At 38.9% G+C, this 14,464-nt stretch overlaps 2 protein-coding genes across 4 annotated transcripts in view; one reads left to right on the top strand and one right to left on the bottom strand.

The window, feature by feature from the left end:
* iffo2b (intermediate filament family orphan 2b) overlaps positions 1-3,915 on the top strand; it is a 31,043-nt gene extending 27,128 nt beyond the window's left edge. For both annotated transcript variants that reach the window (XM_084349374.1, XM_084349373.1), the window contains exon 8: positions 445-3,915. In XM_084349374.1, the coding sequence (XP_084205500.1) occupies positions 445-678 (234 nt within the window). In that variant the 3' untranslated portion in view covers positions 679-3,915. The remainder of the gene's footprint in view (positions 1-444) is intronic.
* Positions 3,916-4,586: 671 nt separating this feature from the next.
* On the bottom strand, positions 4,587-12,867 carry terf2ip (telomeric repeat binding factor 2, interacting protein). 2 transcript variants are annotated; one of them, XM_084348215.1, is made up of 10 exons: positions 12,792-12,861; positions 12,611-12,702; positions 11,097-11,342; positions 9,774-9,919; positions 9,290-9,525; positions 8,212-8,307; positions 7,428-8,061; positions 7,218-7,321; positions 5,328-5,753; positions 4,587-5,102 (listed from the first exon to the last, which is right to left on the bottom strand). In XM_084348215.1, exons 3-10 carry the CDS (start codon positions 11,324-11,326, stop codon positions 4,881-4,883), a joined length of 2,094 nt encoding a protein of 697 aa, XP_084204341.1. In that variant the 5' UTR covers positions 11,327-11,342; positions 12,611-12,702; positions 12,792-12,861; the 3' UTR covers positions 4,587-4,880. The 2 variants fall into 2 exon arrangements, with proteins under 2 accessions (XP_084204341.1, XP_084204340.1); XM_084348214.1 differs by lacking the exon at positions 12,611-12,702 and having other exon boundaries at positions 12,792-12,867.
* Between the last annotated feature and the right edge of the window lie 1,597 nt (positions 12,868-14,464).

Raw genomic sequence — 14,464 nt, 5'->3', positions numbered from 1 at the left:
ACTTTAATATTATCTAAAAGTATGAAGTCATAAATAAGCCAGAAAAAAACTCAGAAGTTCTTTGAAATTTAAGTCTCAAATTTACTTCTGAAGCTTCATAATCTTCATTTATTTATTTTTACCTACAATGGCCATACGACCTCTAAAACTGAGTGGCTTGAATACCATAATTTCTGACATGCAATTGGTGTCGAATGCTCCATCATTTTAGATTCTTAATGCCCTTTAGGTTTTCAGGTTGAAACAAGTTGTACCAATTACATCCTGTTATATCACTTTAATAAGTTAGCTGGGAGGGCGTTTCATTTAAAAGCTGCTAAAGCTACGGAGGGCCTAGCTTTTTTTTTTTTTTTTATCAAAAGTGAACTATGAGGTCATTCCTCAGTAATTTCCCTTCAGTCTCTTAAATCCTCGCTCTCTTTAATCCGTTTTCCCTTCTTTCAGATGGAATTGGCCACAGCAAAGAGCGACATGAACCGACATCTGCACGAGTACATGGAGATGTGCAGCATGAAGAGAGGCCTGGACGTGCAGATGGAGACCTGCCGACGGATGATTAAAGGCGGCAGGAACTCTCCTTCTATCAGCTCTGTGGCCAGCAGTGACTCAGGGAACACAGACGAGATCCAGGACGAGATTTTGGACAAGGACGCAGAGGCCGAAGTCCCCGTTAGTTGATGGCTGTGCAGCCGGGCTTCGTCCCATCTCCGCCTGAACGCCACTCGTTCTCACAGGGGTTAAACGTGTACAGAGCTCCACCCTGTTAGAGAGGTGGAACAACCTAAATCTGGGCCTGTTGAAGCTGTGACGGTCGGTCTCATGGATGCAGGCTCAGAACTGGTGCTTTTATACTATTTCTGTTGTTTAGACGGTGGTGGGCGGCGTCTTCGCTTCACAAAGAGAAAGGGTGCAAATAGAGTCCGAGCTGTGCTCTCTTCCTCACTGCTGCCTCGCCGGATCCTCGTCCAGAGCTTCACATCATTTAGAGGAGAGAAAAAACATTCTGTTTTAAACTGGCTGAAGTATTTTGTACAAATTCTTCTTAACGTCCTTTTTTTCTAAAGGAATTGAAAATAGTACATATTGTGCTTCTCCCCATGACATTCACGTAAAAGGTACATGTAAGTTTGAATCATTTCATGAAGAAAAATGACTGAGCCCCTCAATTGGAACAGTATTTTGTTTTTGCCATGACTGACCAGGGTCCAGGTGGGTTGTTGGCAGTCCAAATTAAACTGTTTGGGGGCTTTAAGTGTCTTCTGCCAAGGAGACAAAACACGGAGTGGAGACGAATGGTGTTGGAGTTCTGGTGGTTTCTGAGGGAACTCTGCCGGGTTGCCAAAGTTGACAGAGGAAAGGAGCACAGCCTTTTGATGCATCAGTGCACTACTCAAGTTCTATGCAATTTAGCTGGCCTTATTTTTGGACTGGCTTTTCACCCTTCCTCGTTTCCCTTAAAACCAATACGATTAGCCTTTTAAGCAAAGCAGGTGTTTTCTATGTATCATTTTGAGAACTTGTTTTTTTTGTGCGTTTGAGTGTGAAATAATCAGAGTATTGGTTGTTTGTTTTTTTTTTCATGGACATCAACTGTAAAAACTGGAACAGTGCCCCCTCAAGAAGGGACTAATATCTTGATTCATGACTGTAATCGTTGACATTTGCCAGATGCTACGCGCTACTGAAACAGGCAGTGGATTGTTCTGATTCTAAAGCACTTTACTGAGGAAACATTGTTCTCGTCTTGTGCGTTTTAGTTGGTGCACATAAAAACATATCAGTTTAAATGGCTAAATATTAAATTGTTTTCATAAAAGAAAGGCGATCCAGTTGCCAGAATAAATGTCGGTAATGTACGTTTCTGCAAACTGCTGATATGTTGAAGCTTCTTTAGGCTCAATTTTCGGTGGTTTGCAGAAATGTAAAATGCCAACATTTTATTTTGGCGACTGGACCGAAGAAATCACATTAAAGTTATCGAAGCCAAACGAAACCAAAGGACACATTTTAAAGTTTCCTTTTGACATAATCTTCGTAGACGACGTTTTACATCATTTAATTTTGGAGAAACTATTTTGTTGTTTGTGAGTGGCTTCATTATTTCCTGCTGTCCTGTAGGGGACTCTGTTCCAGACGGGTTGCACATCCTGCTTTGTCTCTTCTGAATCGGGGCTAAAGTGTCAGACTGTACATAGAGGGCTGTAGGCATGCGATCGTATACCCCAGAGGCCTTTTTGTTCATGTTAGTCTTTTTGCAACAGACTGAGATGTCTCACAGATTTCGCTTTTCAGTGCTCTCGCTGGATTAGCGTTGAAACTGATCGACGCATGGGGACGGAAGTGATCTTTTTACCACCTGTTTGTATTATAATGTATGTACTGTTTGCTGGATCAAAGATTAAGTGCTACTTCTATCTTGAAGTTTTACAGAAGCAGAATGCTAATAAAATACAGGCCTTTTGGTTATTTCAGCATGTTTGTGAGGACAAAAGGAGCTGTGGGTCTTTTTTTATATTATAATTATTTTTGAACTAAATAGCTGCAATGCAGTCTGTGCGCTACATTTTTAATCCAAACAGTGTCTATCCTAATCATTAATTACTTGTATATGTGGCAGAAAATGTATTTTTCACAGTTTTTTAATCATTCTGTGTTAACCAAAAAGTGTGTTATTGTCGCCATATTCAGCTTTTATTGATTTTGCAGGGCTGTTAAACTCTTTCCAGACTTTTCGGTCAATTATTGACCAGATCAGCGTACCCATAATAAAAACTAATTGATCGTGTAAGACAAGAGTGAGGAGGAGTCTTGCTCATGGATGAACCTTCATATCCTTTTATGTTTGAGTTGATGTAAAACCAGCCTGATGAGTAACAAAGAGCCATTCTGTTATTGGTACTGTACTTTGTATCGACGACATCAAACATCAGACGCTTTATTTATTGATCGTTCAGCTGTTAACATCCAGAAACAACAGAATCGCTGTATTTTGCTCTTCCTTGTTGAGATTGTAGCCCACACACCACTCTGACCATCAAACTAACCAGCCAACCAAAGCAAAGTGTACAGAAACATGACACGGATGTAAATCAAGCTATGAATCCTACTAACTCTGGAAAGTCTCAGTCACACGTGTTAGTTTGCCGACATTCATCAGCAAACTACAAGACGTAACCTTGAGCGTATTATCTTCCTTTTCATCTCTTAAAGCAGGTCGAATCCCCACAACATCCAGTTGATTAAACTGTAGCAACCCACCTTAATGAATGTAGCTTGATTGGAGATGTCCTCTAAATACCTTATGAGCAAAAAAATAATAATAATAATAAAAGTAGCTGTTTAAATCCAGGGATATATGGTGTGCTGTTACTTATTGGAGACCTTGGTACCGTATGTTTTGCTTTACTAAACGGGTTCTTACCTGACCAACTTACAGTATGTGACCTATAGGTGTATGTAAATTAGGTCTTGGTGGATGTGAATGTTTCATACTAAAAGGGTTTTTATACGACTGGTTTTTATCAGTGTAGCACTGGGATTATATACAGTTGTGTTAGCTGTCGCGTCAACATACAGTTTTACATGTTCATGGTCATTACCGCTTGTATTTAAGTTCATATCATTACGGGGAGATATAAGGTGCAGCAATACTTGTGGCCATATTTGGGTAAAATCTCCTGAACTGTATCAGATACTGCTCTTTATTGTGTTTCACTTGCATCCTGTTGGTTTCTATTTCTCGGTGGTTGATTTGTCTGCTTTAATTGAATTGCTTTTCTCTCTTAGGTTTGTGGATTTCATTTTTTTTTTTTGTTTAAACTATTGTATTCATGTGGGTCCGGGGAAGTTTGTTTCAAAGTTATGAATGTACTCAATTGATATTGGGGCTGAAATGAAATAAAATGGTGGATTGGATAAAAAATCCAGGCTAATTCGATTCCTTTTTAATACTTTACACTCAATAAAATGTTCCCTCCTGTCTGCAGCTTGTTCAGAATTCTGCTGACTGAGTTTTAATTTTATAAAGAAAGATCAATGAATATTTGACTGGTCCTTACATCCTCACACTGGCTCCTGACTTCTTTTACATCATTGAAAATAATTATCTTTTAAATTAATTTAGTTTTATTGCACAGCTTTTAACTCTTTAGGAGGACATTTGCTCTACCCGTGTCATCACCCACGTTTTTGATTATAATCATGATTATCACTATGCAGTGTATGCTGTATTAAAGGTGATTCAAATATACAGTAGTTATATAGTGTATGTTACTGTAAACAATATTGTTTCTAAGTCAGAGGACAATGTTTGTATTGCTACCGTGTAACAGCCAAGCGCACAAGACTGATTGTTAAATTATTGTGATTTTCATACCACATTTCCATCAGTCTTGTGTTAATGCAGGCAAAACGTGTCCCGTTCAGAATCTAGTTTAGTAAAGAATTAAGGATTTACTGGTAATTTTTATGCCTCCGTGGGCGATAGTCGGGGCCGGAGGCATAAAAATTACCAGAGGCTAAACACTGCTCAAGCATGTTAACCATGTGAATGCAATTTGTTTAAAAAAGCTGTGAAACACAAAAAATATAAAAAGGACTTTTATTTTTTTATGTAAACTATTTATAATGTAATGTAATGAAAACAAACAAACACATTAAAAACATAAAATAACACATTAAAAGATTCTGTTTGCAAACAAAGGTATAGAACGCACAAATAATAGCCTCGACTTTACCTTTAACGATTTACCTAAAAACTTTTAAACCATCTGGTTTAATCCTGAAATGTTTCTGATTATACCTCCTGAACGTGAGTGAGGAGGAAGAGACAACATCAGAGAAACTATCCTGCTTTCATTCTATACTAAAATGTTTCATTTTCATCCTTCGACCTCGAGGAACACAACTCTTTTGGCCAATCCCTCCTCGCCGTATTTCTCCTGCAGCTGCTGTCGGTTGAGGGCATCACCTGAGAGCAAAAGATGGTCGTCACTGCGCGTCCAAAACGGTCCTGAAACGGAGACGGGATTCAAAAGTAGGTCCAGAGCAGCAGAGAACTCTCCGCTGGTCTTCAACAGCGCTTTGGTCACAGTGGCCAAGTCCTATGACAAAAACAGTCGAGAGGTTAGAAATGAATTCAGACGAATTAATCAAATATATTAAATATGAATTCCTGTTAATTCCCACGGAAAGTTTACTCCTTGAATATTGTCAGAATTTTGCAACCCTAGTCCTGCTGCTTTTTGTGATTCTGTGTACCAAATCAAAAAGACATGAAGTCTAAAATCAGACTGTAATTAAAAAAAAGTTGCCTATATTGTGTTCACCTGGTTCGCCTCCTTCATCAGCTCTCTGATTCGCTGCTTGTCCTCTTCCAGCTGGATCTGAGTCAGTGAAAAAGCAGCATTCACCGTTGATTGTGGGTTGGCTGGAGCTGCTGGATTCTCACCAATAATGGACTGAGACTCTTCCTCCTGAGATTCTCTGTCGAATATGAAGAGGTGGGCCTTCGAGGTTCCATTGACGACGGGCGGATCAGTGTCTGAAGGCTCAGGGCGGCCTGACGGTGGGAGGCAGTCGCTGGGGGAGGTCTCTGCCTCCTGCTCGTCCTCCTGGAGGTCAGCTCTGGGTTCAGGGTTGGACTGTGAGGAAGCAGCTGTGTCTGGAGTCGGGAGAGGGGGTTCTGTCGGTGCAGGTTTCATCAACACTGTTTCAGTCGGGTTCTGGAGATCTGGAGCTTCGTCTTCATCAGACTGAGAGACAGAAATATTAACAGTTTACATATTTAAAGAAGAACTCAGGATTTTTCCATGTGAAAGTAACAGTTCTTTGTGTTTTTTTGAGTAAAATATTTTAAGAAATGAAGCAAGAGATAGTAGCAACTAGAAGTGAAGTCATTTATCGACAAATCATCTGAAACCATTTGATAATCAATTAAATGTTTTAAGTAATTTTTCAAGCACAAATAACTAAATTCCCTAGTTCAGCTTTTTGACTGTGAGGATTTACTGTTTTATAGACCAAACGTTTGATTGAGCAAATAATCTGGAGATAATCAACGATAATAATAAAATAATAAAAATAATCATTAGTTGCAGTCAGAATATCAACTAAATGCATGTAATGATAAAACCAATTACAAGCTGAATACATCACCAATAAATAACTGAGTAATTTTTACTATTTTTGATTAAACCAGATTTTTTATTCAGACCTTCAATCAAATTCAAGAATATTCTGAAGTTGTTTGCTGATCTTTACAAAATCTATCAAAGAGAAATTTAACAAAGAAAACTGATGATTTTGAACAATTAGTGAGGAATCAGCAGGAATCACGTGAAACTGTAACTGAAGTGGGTGGTAGGGGCAGGGATTTCTGTCGAGTGTAAAAGTTGTTGAACACAACCAATTTAGACCATTTATGAGATGATAAATGAGGCTCATAGGAATTATTTTTTTTGGAATTTTATATTATATCTAATAATACTTCACTCATCATGTAGAATGATGGATGATCCTCTTGGGAGATGAATGTAGAAGTGAACTTCAGAGGTTGTGTTAGACTTTCTCGTTGTCAATCATTTTGACGGACAGAGTTGTAAAAATTCTGTCGTAATTGATCATTAGCCATTGCTCATCTAACAGCATTTTAATTGTCAAAAACAACTCAATAATAGTAACATTTAATAGACTAAGCAAACTTACAGATTATGCATGGAGAGAAAACACTTTTCAATACCATACCAGGCAGATAAATTATTTTTTTCCCCTGCAGTGACAGCGGAGAGCACCAAAACACAGCAGCCAGCGAGACGTGGTCATGCATGTGAGATCGAAGACAAGACCAGACAATAGCTAATTTATTAATAAGCACGCTCATCACCAACTGGTATGGGGCCACTACAGGTGGTCTACATGTGGCTACTGACAGTGGTGCATGTGATAAGGCTACTAAACGTTATGGTAGATGTCTCTCAGTGTTTCATCTATTAAAATGAAGGACAGCTTTCAGATTTTTCCATCACTGGTATAAAAATTCAGTCAATGCCCTGAGAAAAAAGGGTCTAAATCAGTCAGAGATGTCAGAATAATGTATAAACACTGTACCTGTTTTAACTACATTTCAAATATTAAAAGTACTAATAGTAGTACAGCACTGTGCATCAGATAAAGTGAACATAGACACACATACAAGGGCCTATCTTTTGAAATCTTACCTCACTTTCATCTTCAAACTCCTTTGTAGCCATTTCTAAAATCCCCAACCTCCTCTTCTCTTTTTTCTTTTCCCCGTTCTGTGGCACTGAAACAGATTCTTTATCTGCAAAACAAAACATTTAATCAATTCTCTGCAGTACAAAAGCTTTGAAGATACTCAGATACTGTCTGTGTGCTTTGCGTCCCTCGTTAGTAGATATATAACAAACCTGCTTGTGTTGTTTCAGAGACCGTAGCTTGTTCATTCTCCTCCTGTGGACTCTCTACCACCTCTAACACCGCTGCCCCACTCTTTACTTTTGCTTTTTTAGTAGGTGGCTGGTCAACTGTTGAGTCTTTTTGAAGAGTATGCTCAGAGGGTGATTTCATTTTCCTCAAGGGCTGAGGAGAAGATGTTGGTTGCTCTACAGAACTTGAGGACGATCTGAGTTTTTTGCCGTAAGGTTCAGGCTTCTCGAGCTGAAGCTGCCGGCGGGTTAATCGACGCGGCTGTTGTTCCAGCCTCGGGGAAGCCTTCTGCTTCTCTTCTAGCTTCTTCTGAGCAGAGGTGTCGGGCAGGGACCTGGGCTGGGCTGGTGGAGAGTCCTCCGGGGCGCTGGTTTGTGGTCCAGCTGTTTCTGTGCTCTCAGCTGGGATTGGCTGAGCATCTGTCGGTGGGTCTGAACAGGGCCCCTCAGGTTGCGGGGAGTTACATGTTTCAGCTTCTACAATCTCTACTTGTGAGTTTTCGGCTGATTGTTCATCTGGGTTCACATGTTCCACTTCTTCTTGGGGAGAGATGGATGTTTGAGCTTCTGAACTTTTTGGTGTTGTGCTCTCAGCTGGTATGCATTGGGCATCTATCTGTGGAGACATCAAACCTGCTCTGTTCAGCTCTGCTCAATTGAAAGCATTGAATCACAATTAAACTAAGAATAAATAAATACATCTATATAAATACTGTATATACTTGAGCTGTGGTGTTTGTTGGAGGCAGTGAGTCCTGGTCAGTACCTGTGTTAGATCGGATTCTGTTAATGGTTCCGGAGGAGAAGCAGCATCGTCTGCACTGGAGGATTTTTCAACCTCTGTCTCTTGATTTCCTTCAACCTACAAGCAGACACACGAGAAACTTGAGGCTTTGTGTCTTTGTGCTGTCACGATACTGAAATTTCTTTGTCATTACCTTCAGTACAATACCTTGAAAAATGTAGATATACAATACCAATGCTCAATACTGATACTGTGGAAAATAAGTGTTGAAACTACTGTGGCTGCGTTCCAAATCGTATACTTTTGCTTTTACTACATATTGCAGTTAACCATACAAATTACACACTGTTACATGTAGTATTTATCATTGTGCCTTGAACTCTGACCCTCTGCTCACACATCCATCGGCCAGCCAATGAGCTGTCATCTAACGGTGTTCTCTTGGCGGCTCGAGTCAGAGCGATGTTTCTTCCATCCATCCATGCTGCCCAGAGGATTGTGGGTCAGAATAAAAATAAAAGCATGCTGCCTTCCATCCTGCTAAATGTGACTGGATGCAGTAGGACATGCTGGTATTTTTGGCATACTGCATTTGAAATACGGTGTATGAATTATTTTTATGGAGACTTACAAAATGGTTTTTTTGGTAGTATAGGTTCTGAAAGGTAGTGTGTAGTAGTCTTTTTTAATTTGGCGCCATCTAGTGGTATTATTAAAAACTTAATTGCTCCTTCGAGTCCCTGTGACATCATTTTTTGTTATTTTGAAACTGTCAAGATTTTCAACAGCTATTTCACAGTGTGACAACAAAATGTTATTATTGGTTTTTCTTAAGGCCCTTCTGTTCCTCACACAGACGCACCAAAGAGGAGATACTTCTGAATGTTCCAATAAAAGCTAATGTCAAAATGATCTGACACCAACAAAACCTGAACATTATAAGCTTCACAAGTGTTGGATTTATTTCAGGACTTCTGTCCTGAATTGGATTAGACTGTTCATCAAAGACTGCTCTACTTCAAACCCGTCCCTCTAAATTTTGATAGAAATGTGATACAGGCAGAGAAATGTAAGAGAAAATACTTTTTAGGTAAATTACCTTGGTCTCTCCATCTGCTGCCTCAGCCTCTTCCTCTGTTGTTTCTGCCTTCACGACCTCCGTCTGTTTCTTCGCCAGTCGCACTCTGTAACGGTATTTCATCGACTGCCAGCTGTGGGTGGTCACACGTTGCTTCTCCATCTCTTGCCAAAGCCGGTTTCCCCCGATCTCTGCCTTGTGGTTACTGACGTAACTCAAAATGGCAGCGTCATCTTCAGCCGTGTAGCTAACCCTACCTAAATATGGTGAATGAATGACAGAGAGATTATACATAAATAACAAGAGTAACGTAAAATCCTTCCTCATTTGATTATAAAAAGGTACAGCTACTACAAAACCAGAGCCTGCTTTTTTTAAACTGGATTTCAGCAGCTGTTGCAGACGTTTTTGCAGAAAATATCAAATAAGAATCAATGGCACAGTTAATGCGAGAACTGTTGAGTTTGCTCCTTACAAAAAGTAAAGTCAGGTCTTGACATCGTACCTACTGAGTGTCCAGAGGAGCTCTCTTTGGTATTGTTGATTGTCGCAGATTTTCTTCGAGCTATTTCAGGATTCAACCTGTAGTCCTCTAAATTCAGCTGCTCATCCTTCTCAACACAGTCGTCAATGTACTGGGTGGACACGTACCTGAAGAGGCAACAGACGCTGCTTTGAATGTTTTCAGCTCACTTTTGCTGAATTAAGTTATCTATCTGATCACAAACATGGCAATGTTTCAGCTTACTTCGCTAAAAACTTCTGTCGATGTGTGTTAACTGTTCTTTCATTAGATAGGAGGCACAAAGCGTAACATTACTCTGCGTATTAACAGTATTACGGTATTAGCCTTAGTTGTGCCTTGCATGTGAGTTTTGCCATGTCTGAAATCAAACACTTCCACTTACAGTACAAAGTGCTGTTTAACTGTCTTAAATCTAATGCTTTATTACATTGTTCTGGATTTCAAAAAGGATCTATACGAGCAGAAACTGAGTGTAGTTTTTCACAATTATAATTTTCTGACATTTTATCGACCAAACAATTCAATAACTCAATAAATCTGAAAAATAAGCAAATATTAATTGACAATAAAAAACAATGGGGTCATTCCCAGTTCATGTCATGGATTTTCTTGTATGAATAACGTTTCAATTCTGCGTATGTGTATATTCTAAACCTCACCAATCGCTCCTTTTTCACTGGATTGGGTTAAAACTCGCCCTGAACATCCAAGAGACCCTGAAGAAACATGGCAACATGTTTTCATTTTAATGAATCAACTCCAATGGTAATCAAAATAATAACACCAAGTCATTTTTTACCCAAACAAAGAAGCTGTCATTTTCAAAAATTCTTTCTTTCTTGTTATTTGGTCCTGTGTAAAAAATTGGATGACGCAGGTCTTGTTAAATGTTAAAATGAAGCTTGACTGACTGTAGATTTAGATGGTTTATTTTAATTTCCTAGAAACTTTTGTATGCTAAAGTATTGATATTCATTGCATATATATATATATATAAATATTCATCATTTATAACGTTTTTAAAATTAACTAATTTATCGTACTTTTCATTGGCTGTAATGGTACACTGTGGTTTTATTTCATTTGTAGATATTTGTACTGTGATGACTTCATGGTTTTTTATCTGTCTGGTAACTACTGAGCCGGTTTTTATTGGGTTCTGGACACAAATGCATCCCATAAACCCATCAACACCAAACAATAGTCTTGCATTGTACAGCCATGTAGTTTTCCTTTAATCAGCTGAGCAGACTAAATGGTGTTCCTCCTGACTTTCTAAATGCAGCTCAGTCCAGCGCCTACCAGTGAGCAGTAGTTTCAGTAAAGGAGCATCTTTCCTCCGGATCAATCAGCAGGATCGCCCCCGGCTGCTGGATGTTACACAACAGCCCTCCTCCAGCTGTGATGAGTGGCTGCAGTTTACGTTTGACAGGGCCCGGTCGCAGGAAGAAGGACATGGGTTCACCGTCCACGTCCATGAACAGAACAGGAGAGATGTTAGGCTTGTCCACATCCTGCTGTTTGGACGACATGGTCAAAGCGTCTCACCTGGTGGAACAGAAGGAATTAGACTTTAGGACTTAATAGATATTAAAGGTGGTCCTCTGTTGCTAACATTGTTTGCACGATGCAGAATCAGTAAATCACTTCTTAAAACCTACTTTTATAGACTTTTATGTGAAGTCACTCTTTTAAAACTAATTTTTCATCTATCTTTTCATTCTTTTTACTGCTCTAAGTCTATTTATCTTTTCTTAATTCCTCTGATGTGATGTCATCTTCTTATCGTCCTTTATTGATTTTATTCTTTAATTTATCTCTATTTTTGCATTACTTTTCTCTCTTTTTCTGTAATTTTGCCTGTTTTATGGCTTTTATTCCTTTTACTTGTAGTTAATCATATTGACTTTTTGTGTTCTTACATTATCTGTTCTGCCTTCTTGTTTTAACTTCACCTTGTGTTTGGCTTGACTGTGGAGTGTTTGAGAGTTTCCTGCTTTTGCTTGTTCTTCTATTTTATATGAATATTTTGAATTTGTTTCTTCTTCATGGTTCTCCTGACAATAAACAAACAAACCCATAACGTTGTTCAGTTTGCTACAACCACTCTGCTATGTTGGTGTGTCCTATGTGACCTGTGTAGTGATAAGAAATAGTGGTGATAAAAAAATATATAATATAAAATAGGCAGAAGCAGTAAAATGTCATAAAAACAGGGTGTCTTATTTATCCCATTTAGTAATACAATTCGGCACTAGTGTGGAGTCACTGGGTCACATGACATGGAAGCTATTGAAAAGAAATGCTGAATTTCATAATAAATATTAAAATAAAATAGTATAGTATAGTAAATAGTAAAAATATAGTAAATAGTAAAATCCATTAGAAAGATGTGTATCCTGCTGCCTGTGTACGTAGTGACACAATTCGGCATTAGTTTGGAGTCACTGGGTCACATGACATGGAAGTTATTGAAAACAAAAGCCATCGTCTTATAAAAGTATTTTAGCAAAAATAAATACATAACACATCAGCAATCAAAATAAGTGTGCTACAAGTCAGCATGAAGCAACATTGTTTTTGTGTAAATCAAACAAATAAAAGGGTAATTTATTGATGGTCCCTTAGTCAGCCTCCAGTGCAGCGGAAGTTTCTGGGACTGGATAACCGTCCTCCTGCTGCCAACACTGGGTGAGACTGAGGAAGAGACGCCGCTGGCTGTCTCCGGAGTGAATGTCTGTTCAATATCCAACCTAAAAGTAACTTCACCTTCTTCTTCACACTTCGGTATTTTGTCCAGGAGGACTCAAACTTACAAACGAGCGAGAGCCACATAACTGCAATGACACCGCTTCCTCGGCAGCTGTCGGCAGCACGTTTAGCTTCAACGCAGCGCGTTAAATGGCACCTTTTTGTAGAGAGAGGAGCTGCCTTACTGTCTGATGTTATCATTACATAAAAAAGCAGCTTAGATTAGACATTCAACTTAAAACTTACTGTTCAGTTTGTCTACCTCCTCGGTGGCCTTTCCCGCCGCGACCAAAACCAAAATAAAGACTTCTTCCGGGTTTTCTTCTTCGGCGGATTAAATCCAGTTAGCGCTGCATTAGCGCCCCCTACTGGTTCTACCATCTATTACCACACTGCTAGATGTGGAGGCAGTGAGTGACTGTGATGTGTGTGTAAAGCCAGCTTCTATATCCATTCTTAATAATACTGAACAGTTATATCAGTCAAAAACCTATAATGTCAAAAATCCTCTAAAAACATTCACATACCTACAAATTATGAAATATATATTTATACTTTAAAATAAACACTGAGCTTTGCACGTACATATTATCCAGTACTGTCAAATATAAATCCTGCACCTTATACTGTATACATGTATATACTCTACATACCCACCCACTTCATGTATATAATGTTTTTTACTACCCCAGTGTTTCCTCTACATTCATCTAGGAGTGATGGACCCCACAGTGAAAACATTACCACCACAGCCAGATAGCATACGAAACTAAACCTTATAGATTAGGTTATTGTTGTAATGATGTATTTACTGTACGCATACACCTATTTTTTCCACCTACTTATACTGATAAAAGAGCTTTATGTTGAATGTCGTTTTCTATCACCCTGTAAATTGTTCTTGGGACTTCCGGTAAGTACGTACTGTTAATCAAGAGTCAAATTGCTTGTATGTATAAATTATTCTAATTCTGATTTAGATTTTTTAAACTGTGTCTGGTGAAGATATGACTATGCAGGCTACCACAGTGACTAAATCTGAAATAAAGAACCAGGAAAACAAAAAAGACTTGTCATAGTAGACAAACCTCAGGTGTTACTAATATCATCACTGATGGCTCTGGTCTATGTTACTGTCCGGGTAACAGTGAGTCAACATGTAGACACCTGCCTTCTGTGAAAAGGCCTCTTGATTTAAATAACAAATCTGAAATGCTGTTAGTTTGTTCAATCTCTTCTATCAGATGTTTCTCTAAATAAATCAGATTAGTTTACATGTTCAGAACACGACATGTTCTGCACTGTGAGCAAAACGCCAACTTGAGTCACTTTTTCCAGGCAGCGTTAACAGATTCAGGACCGCACACAGTCAGAGGCAGAGTAGTGTCGACCTGTTCACTGAACAGTAGACTAACTTCTGCACAAACAGCCCCACTGAGCTGTGAGAGAGAGAAAATCACATCTCTGGAATCAAACTCATAAACTCTGATGGTCCAGTGGGAGAAATTACTTCTGATCACTTGATTGTTCTCGTGAGGCTGCTGTGTGTGTAAAAAGGCACAATGGAGTGATTTCAGCACCTCATTATGACTTCAACGCCGGGTACATTAAATTAAACTGGATGTGCTAAAAAGAGCTGAATTCTTTTCAGATGATTGAATCAAATGTGTCGTGGGAACATGACTAATGTTTGGTTTCCGAAGGAGCAAATTAAAAAACATGAAGCTGAGGTGCTTTGGAAAAAATTCAACACAACTCACATTGTTTTTTTCCCGTATGTAATCAGGGAATCGGTCAGAAAGAGTAGCACAAAATCAATGTCATCAAGTCATTAAGTCATCAAATCACAAATCACCTGACACAAACTTTCTCCTCTTGCTCTCAATGTTACAACAGATACATGATGATGTCCTGAAGCT

The sequence above is a fragment of the Pagrus pagrus genome (assembly GCF_965226575.1).
Source record: "Pagrus pagrus genome assembly, chromosome: 3".
NCBI classification, from domain to species: Eukaryota; Metazoa; Chordata; class Actinopteri; order Spariformes; family Sparidae; genus Pagrus; species Pagrus pagrus.
The sequence above is the reverse complement of the archived record's forward strand: the minus strand, read 5'-3'. Positions and strand labels throughout refer to the sequence as shown.